Below are 24294 nucleotides of genomic sequence, written 5' to 3'. Positions count from 1 at the left end.
GCTGTCCTTAAGAGGGCTACGGCCCTCCCTCCTTCCCTCCCCTTCCAACATTTGAGAGAAGTGTTAGCGCTGGGCTGTCAGCTGCGCCCGGGCGCCCGGGGACACGCCTCGGAACCTCGTTGCTCACGGCGCGGCTCCCACACCGCCCAGAAGCCCGGACCTCCCGCCAGCCCCGCCCCCGCGCCCTGGAGGACCGCGGTGGACGCTCTGGCAGGGCGCCTCTCGCTGGTAGAGGCGGGTGGGCGGAGCCAGCGCCGCGGGGCTGTGGCTGCCGAGGGTGGGGACACTCTGGCCCGGCTCTCGGTGGTGCGGGCGCGGGTGGGAGCAGCGGCCGCTCTGGTCGGCGGACGTGCTGCCGGGCAGTCCCGGAAGCGAAGCAGCGATGGCGGAGAGTCCGACTGAAGAGGCGGCGACGGCGACGGCGGGCGCCGGGGCGGCAGGCCCCGGGGCGAGCGGCGTCGCTGGTGTTGTCGGCGTTAGCGGCAGCGGCGGCGGGTTCGGGCCGCCTTTCCTGCCGGATGTGTGGGCGGCAGCGGCGGCGGCGGGCGGGGCCGGGGGACCGGGGAGCGGCCTGGCTCCGCTGCCCGGGCTCCCGTCCTCGGCCGCTGCCCACGGGGCCGCGCTGCTGAGCCACTGGGACCCCACGCTCAGCTCCGACTGGGACAGCGAGCGAACCGCGCCGCAGTGTCTCCTCCGGATCAAGCGGTGAGCCGGGGTCTTCCTCCCCCAGCCCCGAGCTCCAGGCTCGACCTTCCCTGCCCCCACCCCTCCCGCCACAGCTCCCTGCCGCCGGCGCGCCTCCCTCGGCGGCCGGTCCGGGGCGCCGGGGCCGAGCCCCCTCTTCCCCGCCCCGCACGCACCAAGCCCCTCCTCGAGTGCCCAGGTCCGACCCCGCCCCTCGGCAGCCCCGGGCGAGCCCTCCGTCCCCCCTGCCGGGCCCTCCCCCGGACCTCCGGCCCGAAACCCGACCCCTCCGCGCTCCAGTGCCACCCCCTCCCGCCCACCGCCCCGCCCCTCTCCCCCTTCCGCACCCCAGCCTTGCTAGGACTCCGTGGAGCTCCCACCCCTCGGGGTCCCTCGGTCGGCTCTTCCCGAGCCCCGTTTGTAACACACACACACACACACACACACACACACACACGCATCGCTTGCTTTCTTGGCCTCAGACCCGAGACCAGCCTTTGTTTTTATTCCGTTTCCTCAAACCCCCTCCCTAGCGTCCCTTCCCAAGGCTAGATCGCTTCCCACACATGCCCACAGCCTTCCCTGGACCCCTCCACTCTCACACCTGTTCCAGGAACTCGGGCTTCTTCCCCGCCCCCCCCCCCCATCCCCCCCATCTCACTCTGGCATGTAATATCCCGGTCAAGATATTTCTCCCCTGTAGTATTTTTTCCTGTGGATTATCTATGGATGATTATTGTGGATTTCCTATGGATTATGGTTTACTTTTCTGAAGTAGATGTACCCAATTCAAATATAGGCACAAGGTCCCAAGTCCCTTCTGTGCTTGCTTCTTGGGTGACTGATCTTGATCATATCATTTAGTTGGTAATATTTTGCAAACATGCTTAGCATAGTACCTATTGCATAGGAGAAGGGCACTGCTTTTCAGCTGCTGTTAGTCCTGAACCTTGGGTCCTGATGACCAGACTCTTTCTCTCCCCATGCTCCCCTTACAGACCATCGAGGTGTTCTCATCCCCCGCTTTCCAAGTCCCTTCACGTGTATCGCTACCTACCTTTCAAGATTTTAGTGGAAATTAAAGAGTACATTGTGTATAATAAAGTACCTGGCACAGTGTGTGACACAGGACACAGTTTTCCAGTCCTGACATACCTTGAATTCTGCCAATACTTATTTTTTCCCTGCTCTACTTGCACTTTTTTATGTCCCTATGTCCCCTGGTAAGTCCCTAGCCCTTTTCCAAAATGTTCCCCATGAGACCCTTGCTTGCAACGGATGCATTCTAGTTTGTGAGGTAGGACCTAGAAATCCTCTCAATTCTATAGTAGTCACTACTTGTCATCTTCCAGATGTGAGATTCTCAGCAATTTCGGAGGGTCCCCTCCCCAGCCTGAAGCGATTTCAGCCCCATTAGTCTCCTGGGCAAGAAGATCATTGCTCCCTGCTAGTTCACTTGCCAACAAAGGTCCACAATGGTTTCTGGAATTCATTTCTTAGTGGGGTTGATGGTGCCTTCCCAGTTAACTAAAAAAAGTTTTCATTTAGGATTCAGCTGTAGTACCTGAGAAATCTCGGGGGTGGGAGTGAATGAACTGCCATGTGGGAGGAAGTGAGAGTGAATGGGATGTGGCTTTTCCAGGGTGACATCTGATGCCATGGGGATCTCTGATTTTTTTCCCCCTCTCCTTATCCTTCCCCTGAGGAAACAATGCCCCTTTGATAATAATTTGCTCTCTGTCTGCCTGACAAGTACTCAGCTGAGATTTCTCAGCCAACAAGACAGTGCAAACATTTGTGGTACCAAGCACCACTTTCTCGAACCCTGGCCTCATTGAGGTGATAACAACTGTCCTGTTCAAGGGATTCCCCTTTTTTCTCCTCTCCCTCACTCCCTCCCCCACCTCCTCTTGGTGTTATACAGGGATATCATGTCCATTTATAAGGAGCCTCCTCCGGGAATGTTCGTTGTACCTGATACTGTTGACATGACTAAGGTATGTAACTTGCTGGGAGTCGGGATATATTGGGAAAGTGGGCCCATAAAGTTGGAAGAGTCTAAAAGGTTATCCAGCTCACATCTCTGATTGCATACAGAAGGAATCAAGCCCCCAAGAGAGTAAATGGCTTGCCCAAGATTACACAGTGAGGTGGAACAAAGCCTGGAACAGGTATCTTATTAGGGTGCCAATAGGTCCTGCTTGACTTGGAAAATCCCAGTTTACACCTATTGTTCCAGCTTAGCTATTAGTAGGGCACTCTTTCATTCTCAGAAGTGCTTCAGTTTGGATAATAAATTATGTGGTCACCCTACCATTGTACTACCCAGCTCTTCTCCCATCCCACCACTCGCGACCTTTAGGGGTGCTGCCGTAAATCAGGTGCAGAGAGGGTTGGGGATAGGGCAAGCTCAAGTGAACAGTGTTTGTAGTTAAAAGGCATTGTTTAGGCTCCTGTCCCTACTGGTTGCTTTTGAGTATCCCTTCCACCCAAATACCTTTCTTCTCTTGTCCTTCACACACAAAACACAGAGAAAGCTTAGTATGTAATGTCAAATTTCTCTGGCATAGATACACAGGCTTCTCTGTCATCGAGTGTTCTACCCTCAGAAGTGAATTTGCACTTAAGCTGATGTTGGGAAGAAATCAGATTTCCTAAATCTCGTGTTTAATGAAAACTCATAGTTTCAAATTTCTTAACAGTAGATTCAGATTTTGTATTGTTGGTATCTGTTATGAATAGGTTTCTCTTTCAATCAAAAAATTTTTTTGTGGTTAGAAATGTTTTTCCTGGGACATCTTGTCCTCGGTCAAGTATCAGTATTAATATGCGAGTCCCTCGACTCCCCAGTTGAGCTTGCTATTCCAGTGACTGAGGCTGAAAGAAAACCTAGGGTGCCCCAGAGCAAGGCAGGGGCTACACTCTGAAGCATTGGATTGTAGGTCCTTCTTGCTGTTTGAATTCTGAGTAGACTTACATGCCTAAGAACCTTGTAGAAAAAGAAATATAACTGAGTTCAGATGAGGGAAATCTTGTTCAATCATCATGGCTGGAGGAAGAGAATCTAGTGTTCTGTTTTAAGTGCTACTGCATTTTTTCTTTTTTAATTTTTAAGAAAATTAACCTACAGTGCTGGGGAAAGTTTTGAGGATGGTCTGATGGCTCTGAGTAGACCATGAAGTTTTCCTGATTTTTCTTAGTATCTTTGACACAGCTGGACGCTCCCTGAGACACATCCTCTACAGTAGGTCTGATCCTCTGTAGAGGAAGTAGACACCCTGGGCCTCCATCACAACCCCCAGCTCTGTACTGTTACTGGCACCGGTGCTGTGGCTTCCAGTCCCTTTCCTCTTTTCCATTCATCTTACTTCCCCTTTGTGCCACATAAATGGAGGGTGGAGTTGCATCATACACATGTTAAACTTGGACAAACCCAAACATACCTCTATTCAGGAAAAAATACATATTTCTTAAAATTAAACAGGTTAGGATAATACTTTACAGATGCATATTATATTTTGCACATTGGTGTTCTATCCATTTGCTATACATAACACTGTTCAGAGAAGTTCGAGCAAAAAAAATAGGCTTTAAGGGAGTTTTAAGGATACTCAAGGATGATTTTGACAAGATTGACTTGTCACCTTAGGCTCTACCTTTAGAATGTAATCCCTGAGTAAGATGCCACTCCACTGGGCCAAACATGTTTATTAATATGAGTGAGTACAGGCTGTTCATTCTGCATGGAGAGGATATGGACTGTGGATACCAGATGAAGGTCCTGCTTCCAGCACAGGTAGCAAGTGGAAGCCAGGAGGGGTTGGGACGGGACATCACCTCACAATTTTGAGATGGGGTTTTATTTTGCAGATTCATGCATTGATCACAGGCCCATTTGACACTCCTTATGAAGGGGGTTTCTTCCTGTTCGTGTTTCGGTGTCCGCCCGACTATCCCATCCACCCTCCTCGGGTCAAACTGATGACAACGGGCAATAACACAGTGAGGTTTAACCCCAACTTCTACCGCAATGGGAAAGTCTGCTTGAGTATTCTAGGGTAAGAGGAGACTTCTAAGTGGCCAAGTTGGTTGTTAGCAAATAATTACTCTAGGCCAGCCTTTATCAACCGGAGTTTCTCGTCTGAACTACAGAACACAGAAAATAATTGGAGTGACTGTTTCCTCGATTCTCCCCAGGATGGTCCATAACTAGTATCGTTCCAGATGCAAAAGAGAGAAGCTAATTCATTACATACAGTGGATGCCTCAGTGAAGTGGTTCTCCCTGAGCAGCACCAGCATCTGGGAACTTGTAGCCTTACAGATTCTGGGCCCCCCCAACCCCCACCCCCCAGACTTACTATATCAGAAACTCTAGGACTGGGGCCCAACAGTCTGTGTCTTGTAAGTCCTCCAGGTGATTCTGGTGCACACTCCTGTTTGAGAACCACTCCCGTAGGGCATCAGGGCTTAATTCTCTCCCAAACAGGTTGAGAAAGGCTGCAGATCTGTGCCATTCAAAACTGTGGGTGTCTTATTTCTGAGTCTCTCATTGAGTGACTTTGGAGGCGGTGATGATGGTGGTGATAATTATGATATTTTAACAACTGAATGAAAAATGCCTGAGGTTGGAAATCACATCACATACAAAACACAGAAGTTTTAAGTACATTTCATTTCTGGGTGCAACTGAGATTTTGCTTCATGTAGTTCTCATCCATTCCTTTTAATTGCGTTAAGGGGTTGAAAATTCAGAATGGAAATGTCTTCTAGTATATTCTGAATTTGGTCCTTTTAGTGTGGTGTGAATTTCCCTGGGGCAGAGAGCAAGTGCAGGTTGCAGTTGAGAAAGTTACCCGTGCTGGTGATACTGTTTTCTTTCTTTCTGTCCAATAATTTCCAGGGTTGTGTGTGGACAAGGTAGCTGACACAAACTGGAGACATATATATTTTCTAATCTCTCAGACCTAGGGGTATATTCTATAATTGTGACAGTAAGGAAGTCCTGTAAAGGAGGTTGTCCTTAAAGAAAGTCCTTCATCTCACTATGATATATAATTGTCTGCAGGTAGGATAGTGGTCTGAGTAACTCACAGTGGTAAAGAAATCTAGTTATTGCCTCTGTATGAAGTTTGTTCATGAAAGTGTTTTGTATTAAATTCTCCTTCATTAGGCCAATATAAAACTATTTTGAGCAAACACTGGCTCACAGTAGAAACAGGGGAAGCAAGATGGTGGTGGGTAAAAGTGGCAGAAGTATGTTGGGTGGAAAAGAAGAAGCTACCCTGAAATTGAATGTTTGCCACAAAGAATTGAAGTAGAAATTTCCCGTGAGTTCTTGGGTGATTATATTCACTTTTATTAGCCTCATTTCTTTCCTCCCCACCTAGAAAAAAATGCTGGGCTGACTTACTGACAAAGGAAATTTAATGAAAGTACCATGTTGACTTGAATCCCTGAATATGTGACACCTTAGCACAAAGTGTACAGTTTTGGGGGGAGCAAAGCTGAGAAGAACAGACTGAGAGGTACTGAAGAGCACGCTCTGATGTAGTTACTGTTTCACATCGCTTACTTGGGCTTTCCTCAAGTCCAAGGGGAAAGAGAATTGACCGGCTAACTTGAAGAAGCAGTTGTGGCTCAGGTGCCCTCTCATCAGTTACTAAAAATTAAGTATTTTTAATGTCCAGCCCACCCTCTTCCTCTGAATATTTGGTCAGATTTATGAAAGAGAGGAGTGGTTTTTCTCCTATTCAAGTTGTTTTTCATATATTTTCAGACCCTCCACAATCTAGAAGTGCCCCTTATTCTATCTTCATGTCCTTTGGCAGAGTTCTGTAATCCTCCAAGAATTTGACACTCCTTGGGGGCTTGATAGAAAACTGGATCCCCATCATCAATCCCACCATGTGGCCTCTAACCAGATGGCTTTGTCCCCTCTGTCCCTCTGTGCTCAACTTCTCTCTCCTGATCCATCACACCCATAAGCAAATAAGTAAGCTCTTTGAGATCCACAGAAGTTAACATTTTGACTCCCTTTGGAGCTTTTTCTCACCTTATTTCTTTCATTCTGATTAACAGAACCTTCCCTAGCTACTGTTTCTTTCCTAACCCAAAGAAAATCCCTTCACAGTTATCTTGCTTGCTTTACCCTCTTTTCTTTTGTCCCACTTGATAAGAGGATTAGGCAGTTGACTGATTTCTTGTGAATGAGGGTGAGACAGAGGTTGGGAAATCCCAGAGTATTAATAGTGAAAGAGAAAGGTTTTGCTGCTAGGCCCCAGGGTACTTGTGTACTGGTCTTTCCCCCTCTCTCTGTGCCTCATCCCTCTTCCGTTCCCTCTGATGTATTTTGCAGTACATGGACTGGCCCTGCCTGGAGCCCAGCCCAGAGCATCTCTTCTGTGCTTATCTCCATCCAATCCCTGATGACTGAGAACCCCTATCACAATGAGCCTGGCTTTGAGCAGGTAAGGCCAGGTGGGTCCAGCTCTGGGGTGTGGAATGTTGGGTTTAAAGAGATCTGAGAGGTCTATTTAAGGGTTTTGGGATTGTTGTTTTTACCTGGCTTAGCCTATGTATTAAACTTGTCACTTTAGAAGAAAAAAAAAAAGCTGGAATGTGTGCTCCTCATTAGTGAATTTTTTCCCTTGTAAATTACAATAACACTCAAGTTATTTCCATTTGACTTGGATTAGTCCACCATGTGGAGGTCAGTGGAATCATTTGGAAATTAATTCTGAGCCTGCTTTGGGGGCTGTGTTATCCAGTGTGTTCTTCTGCATGCCTCCATTCTCCAGTGTCCCCTTGAGGTGTTCTCTAATGACTGCTGCCAAGCCAGACATTCTTTGGGAGTTATGAAATGAGAGTTGACCCTTGAACAATCCACAGTTGAAAATTCATGTACAGCCCTAGCTGGTTTGGCTCAGTGGATAGCATGTTGGCCTGCAGACTGAAGGGTCCCGGGTTCGGTTCTGGTCAAGGGTTATGGGAGCGTGCAGGAGGCAGCCGATTAATGATATTCTCTCATCATTGATGTTTCTATCTCTCCCTCTCCCTTCCTCTCTGAAATCAATAAAAATATTTTTTTTTTTAAAAAAAAAGGAAGAAAATTCTCATATAACTTTGACTATGATGGGTGCTTTGCATCCATCTATTCAACCGACTGTGGATTGAAAACGGTATTTTTGATTCGTGGTTGGGGATGTGAAGATACTGTTTTTGATCAGCTGTTGGTTGAATACATGGATGTGAAACCTGCAGGTGAGAAGGGCTAACTATGTTTACTGGGGGAAAATTCACATATAATCAATAATGGTAGAACCGTACAGATGTGCAAAGGAGTTGACCAGGAAGCATCCTAATGTCTTACAGACTTTCTAGGCTGAGACTCCTAACGTCATTTATGCATAATTGGTTCTTTCTCACCAATCCTTCCCTAAGAGGCCTTTCATTTCAGGCTTTGGGAAATTTGATGGATCTAGTTTGGTGCTTATAAATCAGATGACTCATAACAGAGGATGGGTATTAGTATGCATTGGGAGGAGGTAAACAGTCTCAAAAAGGAAGGCCTAGTTGCTCATTAATGGGTTTGCCATACAGTGAAAAGATATTCCCTTGTTCAGTTGCTTGGGTCACATGCTCCATACTAATTCTGAAGTCTTCCCATTGGCTTTTCTCTGTGTACTTGGATTCTATGGTGTCTGTCACGTTATAGGAGAGACATCCAGGAGACAGCAAAAATTATAATGAGTGTATTCGGCATGAGACCATCAGAGTGGCGGTCTGTGACATGATGGAAGGAAAGTGCCCCTGCCCTGAACCCTTACGGTATGTGTCTCGAGATCCCACGTGGAACTTGTATTCCTTTTGGAGATTTAGCTGGTTCATACCTTTGAGAACTTTTGAGGCAAAATCCAGTGTTGGGCACCAGAGGGAGACAGAGAAGAAGCAAGTGGTTTAAAAACGTGGTTCATGAGGGTTCCCCAAGGGGAAGTTTAGAGAAAGAGATTGTCTGTTCTTGGAGAATATCAGGCCTGATAGGAAAGACACAGTCCATATCCTCAGGGAGCCCCCAGTTTCAAGAATCTGGACATATTAAAGACATAACTGTTCTACAGCTGAATGAGGTGTAGAGCACTTCATAATAAATGTATTTCTTAATGCCCAGCTTTATTTCTAAGTGTTAAAACAAGAAGAGTAAAGTCAAGAGTAATGAAACAAACTTCCTTGGAGAATGTTAAGTAAGGATTGGAATTAAGGATGGCCTATGGAAAACAAATGAGATTGAGCAAGACAGGAGTTGAAGTTGGGATTCCAGTGATTGGTATTAACAGTTACTCATTTTATAATCCTTACGATTTAGAGAAATCAACCATGGGCTTAGGAACTCTAGCTGTTTAATTTGGCCTTAAGCTTCTATAGTGAAGGGGTGACCCTTTGCCCCCTTGTTCCTAACTTAAATTTCTCTGCTTGTTTTCCAGAGGAGTGATGGAGAAGTCCTTCCTGGAGTATTATGACTTCTATGAGGTGGCCTGCAAAGATCGCCTGCACCTTCAAGGCCAGACTATGCAGGTAATGCAGCCCCTGCTGTTGACTCCAAAGGCTTTCCAGCAGACTATGTAAAATCCCCCTTCTAGAGTGACATCCACACCTGTCATAGAACTCAGAGCCAAAAGGAACCTAGTTTAGTTGAGTAGCTGAGGCTCAGAGAGGAGCCTGACTTGCCTAAAGCCATATGGAGTTGGTTCTAAGCTCCTGGCATAAACTAGGTACTCATGAGCAGAATCTGAATCATTCTACCTAGAACTCCTCTTCTTGGTCAGTAGTCTTTTCAAATCAAGAACATTTCAGCTCTCTCAGAATCCTAAGGATTGTAAGGGTACAGTCATCTATTGGAATTCTGTCCCTAGCCCAGAGGGGTGCTAAGAGAAAGAAGGCTTAGAGAAGCATCCTATATAATAAAGAGGTAGTATGCAAATTAACCCTCACGCCCTCACAAGATGGCTGCCTACAACCAGGCTGGCACAGGGGGTTAGTGAGGGACGACCAAACGACTGAACAAGCAGGCTGCGTGGGGCGACCAGGCTGGCAGAGGGGGAGGTAAGAGGTGACCAGGCCGGTGGGGAGGGCAGTTAGGGGCGATCAGGCAGACAGGGAGGGGGCAGTTGGGGGCAACCTGGCCAGCAGCAGGGGGCATTAGGGGCGATCAGGCCAGGAACGGGGGGGGGGGGGCAGTTAGGGGCGACCAGTCAGGCAGGCAGGTGAACTATTAGGAACCAGCGGTCCAGGATTGTGAGAGGGATGTCCAACTGCCAAGGATCGGGCCTAAACCGGCAGTTGGACATCCCCTAAGGGGTCCCAGATTGGAGAGGGTGCAGGTTGGGCTGAGGGGACACCCCCCCCCCCCCGCATGAATTTCATGCACTGGGCCTCTAGTTATGTATATAGTGTTATATGTTGAGATTCCTATTACAACATGGTAACCAGTTATTCATTCTGTGCATATACTGGGGAAATGTGCTTCAGCTTCCAACAAGAGTATAGAACTTGTCCTAGCTGGTTTGGCTCAGTGGATAGAGCATCGGCCTGCGGACTGAAGGGTCCTAGGTTTGATTCTGGTCAAGGGCACATCCTTGGGTTTCAGGCTCAACCCCCAGTAGGGGGCGTGCAGGAGGCAGCCAATTAATGATTCTCTCTCATCATTGATGTTTCTCTCTCCCTGCCTTTCTAAAATCAATAAAAATACATATTTTTAAAAAAGAGTACAGAACTTAAGGCTTCTTTAAAAAAGAGATTCTTAGTCTGGCCGGTGTGGCTCATGGTTGAGGTTCATTCTATGAACCAGAGGTTACGGTTCGATCCTGGTCAGGGCACATGCCCTAGTTGCAGGTTCTATCCCAATGTGGGCTGTGCAGGAGGCAGTCGATCAATGATTCTCCTCATCATTGATGTTTCTCTCTCTCTCTCTTCCTCTCCCTTACTCTCTGAAATCAATAATAATTTTAAAAAAGAAAGAAAGAAAAAGAGGTTCTTATGAAATCAAATTGCAAATAGGCTTTAAAATAAACAGCCTGGTTGGTAGAGTGTGAGAACCTTTAGTCTTGAAGGACTAGTTCTTGAGTCTTTTGGATCACTTGTGATGTTACTTAGAAATATGGCGAGTTGGGTAAATGACTAAGACCTCTTAAGGTTCTCTCCAGCTCTTCTTGGGTTCTCCTCCCCAACTCCCTCCCACTTCCCACCCAGCACCAGCAGCAGTAGAAGTAAATGTCTTGTTCCCTCAGGTGCTGCTTAGAAATGTTAGTTTCCCTATCCTTCCTTCAAGGACTTAACACCCACCTGACACATTTAAACTCAAAGGGTAAGGCCAGCTCAAGAGTATATCAAGCCCTGATTCCTGGTCAGAGCACATGCCCAGGTTTCCAGGTTGATCCCCAATAGGGGCCGTGCAGGAGGCAGCCGATCAATGTTTCTTTCTCATGGATGTTTTTTCTCTCTCTCTCTCTCCCTTCCTGTCTCTCTAAAATCAATAAAAAAATATTTATTTTAAAAAGTATATTGAAGATGGTGGATGCTGTGGTTCGTTCCCCATCAGGAATAGCAGCATTTCCAATATTCCGTCTATTAAGGAAAAATAACTCATGATGACGGAAGGAAAGGGAGCGCAACATCTGGGGAGGACAGTGGGTAGAAGTGGAGCCAGTGACGAAAAAGGGAAGATTTGGCCTCGCTGGCGTGGCTTAGTGGATAGAGCGTTAGCCTGGGGACTGAAGGGTTCCGGGTTCCATTCCAGCCAAGGGCACATGCCCAGGTTGCGGGCTTGATCCCCCAGTAGGGGACATGTAGGAGGCAGCAGATCAATGATTCTCTCTCATCATTGATGTTTCTATCTCTCTCTCTTCCCCTCTGAAATCAATAAGAATATATTTTTTTAAAAAAAAAAAGGTTTGGAAAATTGATAGCTCCAGAGTAAGTGTGGATTTCAGCCTTTGGGGGGAATGTAGCCTTCATAAGTGTAAAATGTGCGCTGTAGTCACAGTGACTGTGATTTGCGTCACCTTGTCCCTGATCATGAGGGTAATATATGGGCAGAATAAGTGTGGAAGGAGTTTATGTGGGTGAAGCAGACAGATTGTGAGAAGTAAAAATCATATGCCTTTTTGTGACCACCAAGGAAAGTAGTCTCCATTTATTTGAGCCTTGGCCTCACTACTTGGCTGCCATTTCCTTATGTAGCATTTTTAATTCTTTGTTTTGTTTTGTTTGTTTTGTTTTAATTCATTTTTTTTTAATATATTTTTATTGATTTCAGAGAGGAAGGGAGAGAGAGAGAAACATCCATGATGAGAAAGAATCATGGATCGGCTGCCTCCTGCATGCCCCCTACTGGGGATCGAGCCCACAACCCAGGCATGTGCCCTTGACTGGAATCGAACCTGGGATCCTTCAGTCCGCAGGCCAACACTCTATCCACTGAGCTAAACCGGCCAGTGCTTAATCCCTTTTTTTTATATCCTTCATCCCAATTGTATTTATTTTTGGACTTTAAGGACATTAAGCCCTTTCTGTGTAATGTTTGGAGATCTTTGATCTAGAATGACAAGGACTAGGATCAAGGCTAGTTGGCCCTGGCATGATGCCCAGAAACCTGGACAGGAATATGGTGATTGGTCCCTGGGAAAGAGTACAGGTGCTTATTTAGAAGTCAGAACTCCTAAGTTCTAGACCTCTCTGTGACCTTAGAAAACAAATTACCCGTTTTGAGTACAGTAAGTCCTCACTTAATGTTGTTAAGTTCTTGGAGTGGCATCAAAACAACATATAAAAGAACCAAGTTTACCATAATTGATATAAAGAAGAATTGAGTTCCTAGGCATCAGTGTTGAACCAGAGTGATTCGAGGACCTATTCTATAGGCAATGAAGGATAATTTCCCCCTTGTATTTCTCTTCCCCATTTATCTTGCCTTTAGTGTCCCCCTCTGTATATTGGCTTCTGAGGAATGCAAGCACACTTGGATGCTGGCCAAAGCCAGACCTGTCTGGGGCAGTACATGTGCCATGATATTCCTGCACAAAGATTGTGTTGTCTGCTGTTCAGAACTGTCTGTGCTATGGCCTCCTCTCTTCCTATGATGCAGAAGTTGAGCATGCGTTTCACATGGGCCCAGAGCTGCTCTCGCTAGGGTGAGCCACCCAGACTTGCATCTTCCATCCCCCTTGTCTCCTTTCCCCTACAGGACCCTTTTGGAGAGAAGCGGGGCCACTTTGACTACCAGTCCCTCTTGATGCGCCTGGGACTGATTCGTCAGAAAGTGCTGGAGAGGCTCCATAATGAGAACGCCGAAATGGACTCTGACAGCAGCTCATCTGGGACAGAGACAGACCTGCATGGGAGCTTGAGGGTTTAGATCCTGCTCCCTTCTCCCTCCCCCCCACTTGAGAGTCCCAGCAAGTTCCTTCCCCGACCCCAGGGATGGAGAGGCACTGTGTATCTCCCTCCAGCGTGACGTCATCCTGCAAGATGGCAAGAACCAAGCAAGCTTGGATCTCCCAGGGTGTGGGAGTGGGGAGGCTGTTCCTGATCTGACTTCCCTGGCTCTCAAGCATCTGGGGCTGTGTTCATCCCGTATCAGGGGCCAAGGGACCTATGCAGGAGCACCTAGGGCGAGGGCCTCTGGCAAAAACGAAACAACCGACACACCTCTCCAAAGGGCCAGCTCCTTAGGGATAGTTGGGAGACAGAAATTGCAATTCCAAGAGGGAGTGTGCCCAAATGATTTATGGGGTATCTGGAAGGGAGCTTGGGGTGGGGGGCTGTCTGTGACACTTAAGCCGTCTGGGTGGTTGGTTGTCTGTCTGTCTTCAGTCTTGAAGCAGGGCTTCCCAATGCCCTTTTTCTCCTTGCCTCTTTTCCCCCATATTTCCCATGGGCCAGCATAATTTTGTTTTTCCTAATTTATAGTCACTGTTCTAGACAGACCAAAGAGAAGGAACAGTGGTGGAATCTAGGCTGCTGATCAGTGAGTTTTACTTAGCACCTGAGCACCTTTCTCTCCTCCCATCCCCTCACCCATTTCTAGATTTAAGACAGAAGGTAAATGTGATGGGACTGAACCAAAGTCTTGGTAAAGCCTGCACAGGTACCATAGGAAGCCGAAAGTACTATTTATTCCCAAAATCATTGATTTGAAAAGTTCCCACTTCAGGCAGCTGCTGGATGTATGATAGAGCCACTATATAGAATAGTATCTTACAGATTTTCATCAATACTAGTCACAGTGAGGGTATTTCTCCTGGGTGGGGTGAGGGGGGAGGCGGGAGGCTGATGCTAATCCTGTTGTATTTTGTTGGGCTGTCCTTGTGTGCTCCCCCCATCCCCAGCCTGTAGTCCCCCTTCCTCACATCAAGGCCCAGGGACTAATGGGGAGCAAGGGTAGCCAATGGCAGAGATTGGGGGTGGAACTCTGGAGACTCCTACCCTTCTCTCCCTGTCCCTCCCTCCCAGCTGCTGTTTGTCACTGGCTCTGATGGGTGTTTGCCTGGCTGTGTTGCTTATCTGTATTTAGCTGCAGTGATCCTTTAGCTGGTTGGCTCAGAAAAATGTGCTTTAGGTGCCCTGATACTGGGCATCGAGGGAGTCCGTATTTCCCATTTTGGAGGGGTTATCCCCGTGCTTTCCAGATTGTTACGGCTCCCAGTGGGTTATTGGTGACCCGCCTGACACAGGGTCCAACCACATGTAAGAGAGAGGATAACTTGTATTTGCTCTTCCAGCTGCTATGGAGGCCTCTGCCTTGTGAATCATGGGACTTCCCTGGGGGAGTTGGGAAGGGGGTTGGGCACAAAGGAGAATGTCCTACTTGGGGGGCTGGGCAGGAAGCAAAGAAACTGGACAGGAAGTGGGTCTGGAGAGCAGAAGTTCATCTTGGATATCTAAAGGGTGGTCTTTCCACAAGGAGACTCAAAAAGGCACCCTGCTTCCAATTTCCCTCTCCCATTCCCAGAGCTAGTACAGGGCTTAGAAGAATGCCCTTGGTCTGTCGGTCCAGTGTTGTCTGTCATCCATTTAAGTGTTCCCACTTTCAAGTGACAATCTTCTCCTTGGCCCTGCCATGGGCAGAGCATGTCTGGCATACTGGCCTGACTTTTACTCCCTAATCTTGAGGAAATATATGCACAGGAGTCAAAGAGATGTCTTTATATCTGACTGTACATAAATGAAGTTTTTTTTTTTCTTTTTGGTGCAATAAAGTTTGTTTGGCAGAAGGAGGAAGCGCCTGTGGGTGCGGGAGGGCTTGTGTAAAGGAAGAATGGGATGTTTTAACGACCACACATCTCTCCTAGGCCAGAAAGTAAGTGCTCAGTGAATTGTCTGGAAGCTAAAAACGAGTTGCATGATGTGGATGGGAGCAGGACTACTGGTAAAACTTCCATCAACCAGAAATAGGGCCTTTTTTCGAGGCTGTAGCTCTGGCAATGAAGGAGAGCAATGCCATCGGAGTCTCAGTCGCTCCCAAAGATATACCTATTCAGAAACTGGACAGTGAGTGTGTCCTACAGGCAGAGAGAGGTAAAGATGGACAGGCTATATCCCCAAGGGAAGGGTGTCTTAGTATGGATAATCCATGGGGTTTTGTTTTCTGTACTAAGTCAGCCCCTAGGAGTTAGCATTCAGACTGAAACAGAACTGAACTAGCCTTCCTGCTCATCGCCACCCCTGCTTTTCTGGTGCCGAGGCTTTTCCTAGTCACGGACCATTCATGGAGGAAGGATGTCCTGCCAGCCTGTGTCCTGCAGGGTGGGCTCAGGTTAGTGGGCCTGGGCTCTAGTTTTGGCTTTGCTTCTTAAGCTGGTGGTCCCTGGCAAATTAGATTTCTTACCTGCAAAGTTAAGGATACCTATTTCTTTTGTAAGGTGGTAGTGAGGATTAAGAGGTGTATATAGAAATGGTCACAGGGTAGGGATTCAGTAAATTACTTCCTTTCCCACAACTAAGGCTACAAGGACCTAGTGATCAGTCCAGGAGGAAAAGCTAGTAGGGAATTTGAGAAACAATATTACATTCACTATTAGTCAGTTCCCCTTAAATCCCATTGTTTTCTTCCCTATAACCACCATTTAACATTAACCTCTATTTCCTTCACACTCCTAGCCAAGTCTCATAACCTGGAACCTCTACAAGAGGATGCTGGAAGAGTGAATATAATTTACTAGTCGGTTAGGATCTTATTTGAGATATAAAGAAAAAAAAAGACATTTTATAAGGAATAAGTTTGAATTAACAGAGGCTGTAATTTATGTCTCAGGGCTATAAAGAGACTAGACTGTCTAGCCGGGAGACAGATGGCCTTCATTCTAGGCCCAGCTCTACCACGGACTTGTCAGTGACCTGTGCAAGTCATTTTACGTGCTCGTTGTTCTGTTACTCAGGTTATCCTTACTGGATAAATGAGGTTTTCTCCAATAAAGATGCAATGTGAAGGCACTTTAAAAAATAAAATAAAACAATGAGTGAAGAATATTGGGGGAAGAAAAAAACTTGGAACATTTTTTTCTGTGTGTGTTTTTTTCCTTTTTTTAAACAAAGTTGTCCAGGTTTTGTTCACCCACAGGTCCTCCCTCTTCTCCCTGCCTGCTGCTGAGCCCCCTTCCACATGCCCAGAGTCAGGGGAGGGCTTCTCTGGCCTCCTCAGCTGTAATCTCCTGGGAGTAGAGGTCAGTGAAGAGAGCAGGCAGCCAGTAGTGGGCCTCGCCTGGGGCCTGCAGGTCCAGCCAGGCCAGCCCTTCCTTCAGCAGGTGTTCCTGGAGGGAAAAGGAAGAATCATTTGAGAAAGGGGAGGAGTTCCCACAAACAAAAGTAGAGAATCCCCAATCTTATTCTGGCTTCAATAGGGTTTTCAGATTAAGTCCACACCAGTGCCTTCACACATTTACACAACCAAACTGCAATGATCTGTTTGGCTCAACCTTTGAGGTGTGAAAAATGCCACCAAGTCACTTAACCAGTGCTGCTCAAAAAGAGGGTACAACCACAGAAGTATTGTATATGGCCTTGAGCTAATCACAGACTCCATTCCCTGAAGCAAAATGGAGATCACTGTCTTGCAGTTACTTTACTGGGTAACATGGGTAAACCTTTTTGGAGAAGTTAATGCAAGTTCATTATTAGTATTTATAATGGACTCAATTCCTACAGCTGGAAATAGGCTCAAGATGAGTTTGTTCTGCCCAATATTAAACAGATGTGTATGTTTATCTTTACAGATGTCTATGTTAACATTACAGATGAAGTTGTGTCTACAGGTTAATTGTCTGGATAAGAAAGAAGGTATTAAAAGCCTACATTTCCATGCTTATTCCCTCTTCACAACATCAATCTTTCATTAGTACCATGAAATTTGTATATATAAAACTATAACTATATGCAACAGTATATAATTATAGGTATATATGCAATAGTATATAATTTAGGTATGTAATTATCGTAAGTGTTAATAATTTCTTTCACTCTGAACTGTTACTTCCAGTATAAACTGTATTAACCATCTGGCCGCGTTCTGGTCAGGAGAGAGAGCAGGTGTTGGTGATCCTCTAGTGGTGGTGGCAGCCCGGTGTTACATGTGTCAAGGTTAGAAGCCTGCCTTTATGCATTCTACCTCTCAGTGCCCTCTTCAGTGACATGCCGGGGTTACTTTCAGTGTGGCAGCAGTAGCCTTCAAGGCAAGAGGCCAGCAGATCAAGGCTGAAATCCTATCTGTGTGGTTCCTGACCACCCACTTCCTCCCATTTGGGGCCCATCTTTTCTGGGTCATTCCAAAAGTCACATACCAGCACATGCCGAGCTCGCTCTGTCTCCCATTTAAGACTGGCTCTGATATCACTGACAGTCACGTAGCCATTTTTCTGAAAGGAGGAGGAATGGGAATTTTTAGAACCCAGCCTTTGCCCAGGGACAACTGACTTATCCAGACAAGGGGAGGAACGGTCTGTGGGCACAGAAAGCCGATGAGCATAGAAAAAGGATGTTTAGAGGTCCCAGCAGCGAGGAGGAGAAGGGAGGGGTGACTCAGGTAACGGGTAGGTTGAGTGATTCAGTCTTAAAAAGTAGAGTCCCTGGCACTAAATATTAATTTTTACTTTCTCAGAGAACTCGAGTATGACAAGGGAAGATTCAGAGTGACTAAGTGATAGGAAAAAGTGATAATCTAAAATATTTAAATATTCAGCCCCTGCCTGTCTCACCCTACCTGTTCTCCAATCAAGAAAAGCCCCTCCTTATTAGTTTTGTTCTACATTACAGAATTAAGAAGACTGAACATGTCTTCTTTAAATACATGATAAGGATTTGGGGGAGGATGGCCTATGCTTAAGGCATGATGAGGAACAGGGGATGGCCAACAAGATTTAAAAATTTGTTTTAAAGAATCCATAATGTAGTTTTAAGAAGACATCCAAGAATCTGTCTACCCAAGGAAATATGGTTAGTTGTCTGCATGTCTGTCTGCTCCACTAGACTGTAAGCTCCTTGAGAGCAGGAACTATGTGGTACCCATTCTTATATGGCCCACAGCCTAGCCCGGTGCTTCGCACTGTAGCTGCTCAATAAATGTCTGCTAAATGAGCACAGGTCTGAGTAGTACATCCATTAGACAGTTTCAGCAAAAAGTGAGATCAAAGGTGCTCCAGATCCCCTCCCTACCATGCAACACACACACACAGGGCACATCACTACCTCTGCCAGCTGCAGCACCACGGTGTGATCCATATTGAGCTCCGCTGGGACAGACTGAATGAGGTAAGTGCCGCTGACAGGGATGATGCCGAAGCCAGTGCCAAGGGCCTTCAGTTTCTTGATGGCCCTGATCAGGTCATCTCTAAGGGGAGGAAGAGCTGCTGAGAGACCGCTGGCAAACAAACCTAGCAACAGTGCAATGTCAGCTCTGCCCTGGGCAGAATACCTTGCCAGAAGATTCCAAAGGCTGTACAACATTTAACTACTTCAGTAAAGAGGGTGAAAAGGGCACCAAACTGCTTGAACATTCAGGGAAGATGGTCAGGCTCTCCACTCAACAAACTAACTCAAATTAGAGGAAAGAAAACCTGCAAAACAATGTGTAGACCACATATTCAGCCCACACACTAACAACCTTTCTACCTCTTCTCAAACTGGAGTCACACACGGGGGCTGGGTGAACCAGAACAATTGATACCACATCATCTAACCCGTGGTCGGCAAACTGCGGCTCGCGAGCCACATGCGGCTCTTTGGCCCCTTGAGTGTGGCTCTTCCTAAGCCTTAGGAGTTCCCTAATTAAGTTAACAATGTACCTACCTATATAGTTTAAGTTTAAAAAATTTGGCTCTCAAAAGAAATTTCAATCGTCGTACTGTTGATATTTGGCTCTGTTGACTAAGGAGTTTGCCGACCACTGTTCTAACCCAATCCCCTTCCCAAGCCTCTCTGGGCCCCTGCCACTCTACCTGATCTCAATCTCAAGAGTATACAAAGACCCAAGAATGTTTAAAAATATACATATGTATGCATGAGGAAAAAACTTAGAAGAAAATATATCCAAATGTTTAACAGTTCTATCAGTTGAGAAATAAGTGGTTTTTGTGTTTTTTATATCTCTCTGTATTTTGAGTTTTCTGATCATAATGAGGAATAAAATGATCCCTAAACTATCCTAGACATAGAACAGTAAGGAGAAAAGATATCCATCTGCTTTTTAAAGACCTTTCTATACTCCAAGAGGCTGGAAGTTAAGACCTACTGGCTGACATCCTGAGCGAATTTGCCTCTTCCTTTTAACACCTGTTGATGTAGTTCCTCCAGAGTTATTAGACCTATTGGAGAGGGGAGACAGAAAGCAGAGGAAGGGTTACCTTTATGGCTAATAAAACAAAGGCAGCAGCATCTCTGAAAAACTATAAATGCATCTTCACATCAATATTGTCTTCTTATAACCAATGATTTATAACCGGTTTTTTAGGTTTTCTCTTTAACTTCAACACAGACCATTTACTGTGCGTATTAAGAAGACACTACTGGATGACCATATTTAAGGTCACATTTTGTTTTCTTTTTAAACATGTTTTTATTGACTTGGTTTTTTTTTAGGAAGGGAGAGGGAGAAAGAGAAATATCAATCAGGTGCCTCCTGGACACCCCCTACTGGAGATAGAGCCTGCAACCAGGGCATGTGCCCTGACCGGGAATCGAACCAGTGACCTCTTTGTGCATGGACTGAGGCTCAGCCAACTGAGCCACGCAGGCCAGGGCTAAGGTCGCATTTCAGAGAGCACAGACACTTAGTTGGCATTTGCACACCCTATTTCCTACCTCCTTTCTATTTTCTGCGATGAATAGGGGCTAGACCTTCCTAGCCAAAGATCTCTGAAGAATAGAGACAATCATCCAGGTAATTCCATTTACCCTGGCCAGAGAGACCTACCACCGATTCAAGGGCATGAAGCAGCTAAGATGCTTCTCAAGACCTTATTGGCCTGCAGATGGCAGGGTGGGAAAGGCTATTTTTCAAGGTTTATTCTCTCTCAGAGAAATCCAAAGCCCACTCCACAGAACCTAACCACCCTCACCTCCATTCCGGTGCTTCAGGGCCAGGCACACTTCAATAATCTGGACGCCCAGTTCATAATAGAAGTCTCCCACACCTAGCATCTCGGACCAAAATCCTTTCCCAGCTGAAAGAAAAACAAAAGCCAGGTATTCATTAGTTACATCTTTTCTTTTAAAGCTACCCTATGGGAGTCTTCCCTGCCTAGCCTTAAGTCCTTCTGCTCCAATATTACTTAGTATCTTCAACACAATCTGACTCTTGAAACAGGCTCAGACAGTTGTAAAGGGTAGGCCATCTAAAAGGCATTTCTAATTGGCTGCTGATTCTGACTCAGGATACTATAAAAATGAGTTTTCCTTTCCCAAAGTATACAGTGAAACATAACGGGACATATGGTCGACAAGGCTAAGGGCAATACACAGACCTAGCATTCAAAAATCTATTGAAGGCAGTATTTTGAGTGAAAAATGCAGGTTACAGCGTTGTACTTATAGCATTAATCCATATATGTGAAAGAAATTGATAATATGAAGGTGTCTCGAAAGATATACCTTACCAGTACTTTATCTCTGAAATTATAGGACTGAGAAGACTTCTACTTTCTCCTTTGCCGATAGCATGATCACACATTATTTTCATTAAAACTAAATATTTTTTAATAAAGGGGAAAAAATGGCCATAAAAAATTCCACGGTAGGTCATTCAAGAGAAGAACACTGGCTCCTCAACCTGCATTCCAGCCTCTCCATCTTCCCCATCGAACTGGGCACTCAATTGTCCTGCTGGGCACTCTGTAAAGACAACACTTTATCTCCCTGCAGTCCTTTCTAGAAGATGCCCTGTACCAGCAGTGATAACTAGGTAGCTTCTGTCCCTTGGGAATCCTGGGAGCACACAGATTCCTACAGACCACTCCTTACAGGCCAGAGGGTCCACCCCAATGGTGGCACACATATCCTGGAACTGAACCCGAAACTCAGGATTCTTTCGGATTTCTTGCTTGTGTTTGCTGGCAAATTCCTCCAGGTTGGTCTTGAACATGTCCAATTGCTTCGACATCTGTAAGATGGACAAGGGGGAGGGTAGGATTAGCCCCGCTAGGGGAGAATCAGATGTCAAACGTAGGTCCCGGCCCAGTGGCAGTGCAAAGGCTGAAGGAAGGTATGTCCTCATCCTCAGATCTGCCATTACACTGTTTTCTGTTCCCTTTCTTTTCACATTAGATCATTTTGTTTGTTTGTTTTTTAAATATATTTTATTGATTTTTTACAGAGAGGAAGGGAGAGCAATAGAGAGTTAGAAACATCGATGAGAGAAAAACATCGATCAGCTGCCTCCTGCACACCCCCTACTGGGGATGTGCCCGCAACCCAGGTACATGCCCTTGACCGGAATCGAACCTGGGACCTTTCAGTCCGCAGGCCGACGCTCTATCCACTGAGCCAAACCGGTTTTGGCTGTTTCCTTTCTTTTGATCCCTGCCTCTCCTTCACAGGTCTGTTGTCAGCAGAAATGAGATGCGGTCATGTCTCCTTATTTCGAAAATACACTTTTTTTTTCCTGTTCTAAAGTCAAGATGCATCTAACAATGTGCACATCTAATGTGGTACTTCTTTTCCCCAGGAAAACTGTTATTAAGTTGAAGATGAATCTAGTGAGTCATTTTGTCTTCAAAATGAGGGACTGCAGCATGCATGCAATGGGAAGGCTTCCGCCACTGAAAGGCTGGCTAGGGGAACAAGGAAGCCTGGCATGAGTTAGGTGTTGCAGTGGTTGTCTGATCTGAGTCATGGACCTCCTTGGGGATCAATTCCAGATAAAGAATCCCTGACTGAGGGCTGTGGGTCTTCCAGATTACATTCCAAAGTTAAACACAAGTATTTTGGGGATTTTCTGACGTCCTGTTTGTATTAACTCCTTCTCACAAAGCCTGTCTTCTACCCCACCAAGAGTAACGTCTGGCCCACTCTCTCTTCACTTGCTGCGCATGAGACACAGACAGTTTAGTCATCATTTCCAGCTGTTTCCTGCATGCCACCTCCCCAGGAGTGAGGGCTTTTGAAAAGCACAACCCGTGCCTACTCTCTTTTCTCAGTTCAAGGGCCGGTTTCCCTCCTTAACTGCCTTCTCTTCACCAGTTACAATAACCGAGTAAACGCAGGGCCAGCACAGAAAAGGGAATGGGAAATGGTTAGAAAAGGAAATGTTGCCAAAACCGGTTTGGCTCAGTGGATAGAGCGTCGGCCTGCGGACTGAAAGGTCCCAGGTTCGATTCCGGTCAAGGGCATGTACCTGAGTTGCGGGCACATCCCCAGTGGGAGATGTGCAGGAGGCAGCTGATCGATGTTTCTCTCTCATCGATGTTTCTAACTCTCTATCTCTCTCCCTTCCTCTCTGTAAAAAATCAATAAAATATATTTAAAAAAAAAAAAAAAGGAAATGTGCACCCGTCACCCATACACACTTCTGGTACATGACGTGATGCTCGTGGTGATGGGTGCCATAGGGTAGGCAATATTTTCATGTTATTCTTAGGAATTTATTTAAACTTGTTAATATATCTTTATTGATTTCAGAGAGGAAGGGAGAGGGAAAGAGAAACAGAAACGCCAATGATGAGAGAGAATCATTGGTCGGCTGCCTCCTGAACGCCTGGGGATGGAGCCCAAAACCTGGGCATATGCCTGGGCCGGGCATCAAACTGTGACCTCCTGGTTCATACGTTGAAGCTCAATCCCGATCCCCCGCAGCTGGTCTTATTCTTAGGAATTTAAAGTAAAAACTCCAAAAAAGACCTAAGTCCAACAGCACTAGTACTTACTACCCACGTAACCTTAGACAAATTACTTAATACCACAGGGCCCTCAATTTTAAACTAAAAAGAACAGTGTTCCTTCCTGGCAGGCTTTTCAGGAGGAATGAACAAGACAGTCTACGTAAAGAAAATGGACACAGGCCTGGCGGGCTGGGAGCATGTAGTCACTCAACGATGTTAACTATTGTGATCATCAGCAAGCCAGCGAAAAGCTCCGAGGAGCTCAGCAATCAGGATCTGCCAAATATCCTCTTTTTAACTCAACCCAAACAATCCAGTTTGTACCCAACGTGTCCTGCCCAGCCTTGTGGGGTCTCCCTTCCTGCCTGGAGCCTTCCAGCGACTCACCTGGGCCAGCTGGTCCTCAGCCAGGACAGTCCCTCGCTCCTTGTACTTGGCCTGTCAGACAAAGAGACCAGCGTGAGCCGAGCGAGTGGGCGCGGGGGGCCCCCGCTCGTGCTGCCTCCGCTGAAAAGACGGTCTCTCTTCACCGGCTTTGCTTAGGGAGAGGGATGCGGAGGTAGAATGGACGGACGCCTGCAGGAACACTGGGGAGGCGGGGGAAAGGGCCGGTGGATTTGGGGATGCTGACATTCCAATCTACCGGAAGCCGGAGACACTCCGCGCCCGGGTGCCCGGGAAGCCCGCGCCAGACGGCAGGGAGGCCGTTGTGGGGGACAGAGCTCCGCGCTCCAGAGACGCCAGCTCCCCGCGGACCGGACATGGCTGCGGGCCCGCCTTCGCCCCCCTCACCTCGGCGAGCTTCTTCTTGGCGATGGCGCCGGCTCCCACCCCGCGGCGGTGCATCCCGCCGTGGGCCCGCGGGCCACCCCGCTGCCGGGACCCCGGGTGTGCACTTCCCGGGATCCGCCGCCCGCTCCCCGACGCGGAAGCGCGGTCCCTACGTCATCTCCGCGCGCCGGAAGCTGCGCGCCGACTTCCTTCCGCGGGGCGCAGACTTCCCAGCGCCCGGGACCCGGCGCTGCTCTTCCCGGGCGGCCGCGGTCCGCGAGGCTGGCGGCGGCGGGGAAGGCACGGGCTCCGGGTGCGCTCCCCACCCACGGGGCCGTCTCGGACTCTCCTCTTCCCGTGACCGCCCCTCCACGCCCACCCCCGGCACCACGTCCCCGGCCGCCCCCTTGGTTCTTGGGCGACGCGGGTTCCAGACAGAGCACAAAGCGGAGTCCTTTCTAGGCGAGCGGGGCTTGCCC

General features: G+C 47.2%; 2 protein-coding genes across 2 annotated transcripts; one reads left to right on the top strand and one right to left on the bottom strand.

Moving 5' to 3' along the window:
• Window positions 1-367: 367 nt before the first annotated feature.
• Window positions 368-14956, top strand: UBE2Z (ubiquitin conjugating enzyme E2 Z). Its single transcript, XM_081108739.1, has 7 exons — window positions 368-705; window positions 2609-2681; window positions 4555-4742; window positions 7042-7153; window positions 8401-8513; window positions 9167-9257; window positions 12925-14956. Exons 1-7 carry the CDS (start codon window positions 383-385, stop codon window positions 13093-13095), a joined length of 1071 nt encoding a protein of 356 aa, XP_080964865.1. The 5' UTR covers window positions 368-382; the 3' UTR covers window positions 13096-14956.
• A 973-nt stretch (window positions 14957-15929) lies between these two features.
• On the bottom strand, window positions 15930-24001 carry SNF8 (SNF8 subunit of ESCRT-II). The gene is made up of 8 exons (XM_081108738.1): window positions 23837-24001; window positions 23432-23482; window positions 21189-21327; window positions 20288-20392; window positions 19462-19534; window positions 18420-18561; window positions 17516-17590; window positions 15930-16489 (listed from the first exon to the last, which is right to left on the bottom strand). Exons 1-8 carry the CDS (start codon window positions 23888-23890, stop codon window positions 16352-16354), a joined length of 777 nt encoding a protein of 258 aa, XP_080964864.1. The 5' UTR covers window positions 23891-24001; the 3' UTR covers window positions 15930-16351.
• Between the last annotated feature and the right edge of the window lie 293 nt (window positions 24002-24294).

Source organism: Myotis nattereri (assembly GCF_964212035.1).
Source record: "Myotis nattereri genome assembly, chromosome: 16".
In the NCBI taxonomy this organism is placed as follows: Eukaryota; Metazoa; Chordata; class Mammalia; order Chiroptera; family Vespertilionidae; genus Myotis; species Myotis nattereri.
This window is presented reverse-complemented; position numbering and strand designations above follow the sequence as displayed.

Coding starts and splice junctions, on each gene's coding strand:
- UBE2Z (XM_081108739.1), top strand. CDS start 383: ATGGCGGAGAGTCCGACTGAAGAGGCGGCGACGGCGACGGCGGGCGCC. Junction 4,743..7,041: donor GTCTGCTTGAGTATTCTAGG/GTAAGAGGAGAC, acceptor TGTATTTTGCAG/TACATGGACTGGCCCTGCCT. Junction 7,154..8,400: donor ATGAGCCTGGCTTTGAGCAG/GTAAGGCCAGGT, acceptor GTCACGTTATAG/GAGAGACATCCAGGAGACAG.
- SNF8 (XM_081108738.1), bottom strand. CDS start 23,890: ATGCACCGCCGCGGGGTGGGAGCCGGCGCCATCGCCAAGAAGAAGCTC. Junction 23,483..23,836: donor CCAAGAAGAAGCTCGCCGAG/GTGAGGGGGGCG, acceptor TTTGTCTGACAG/GCCAAGTACAAGGAGCGAGG. Junction 19,535..20,287: donor CCTGAAGCACCGGAATGGAG/GTGAGGGTGGTT, acceptor CCTCTCCAATAG/GTCTAATAACTCTGGAGGAA.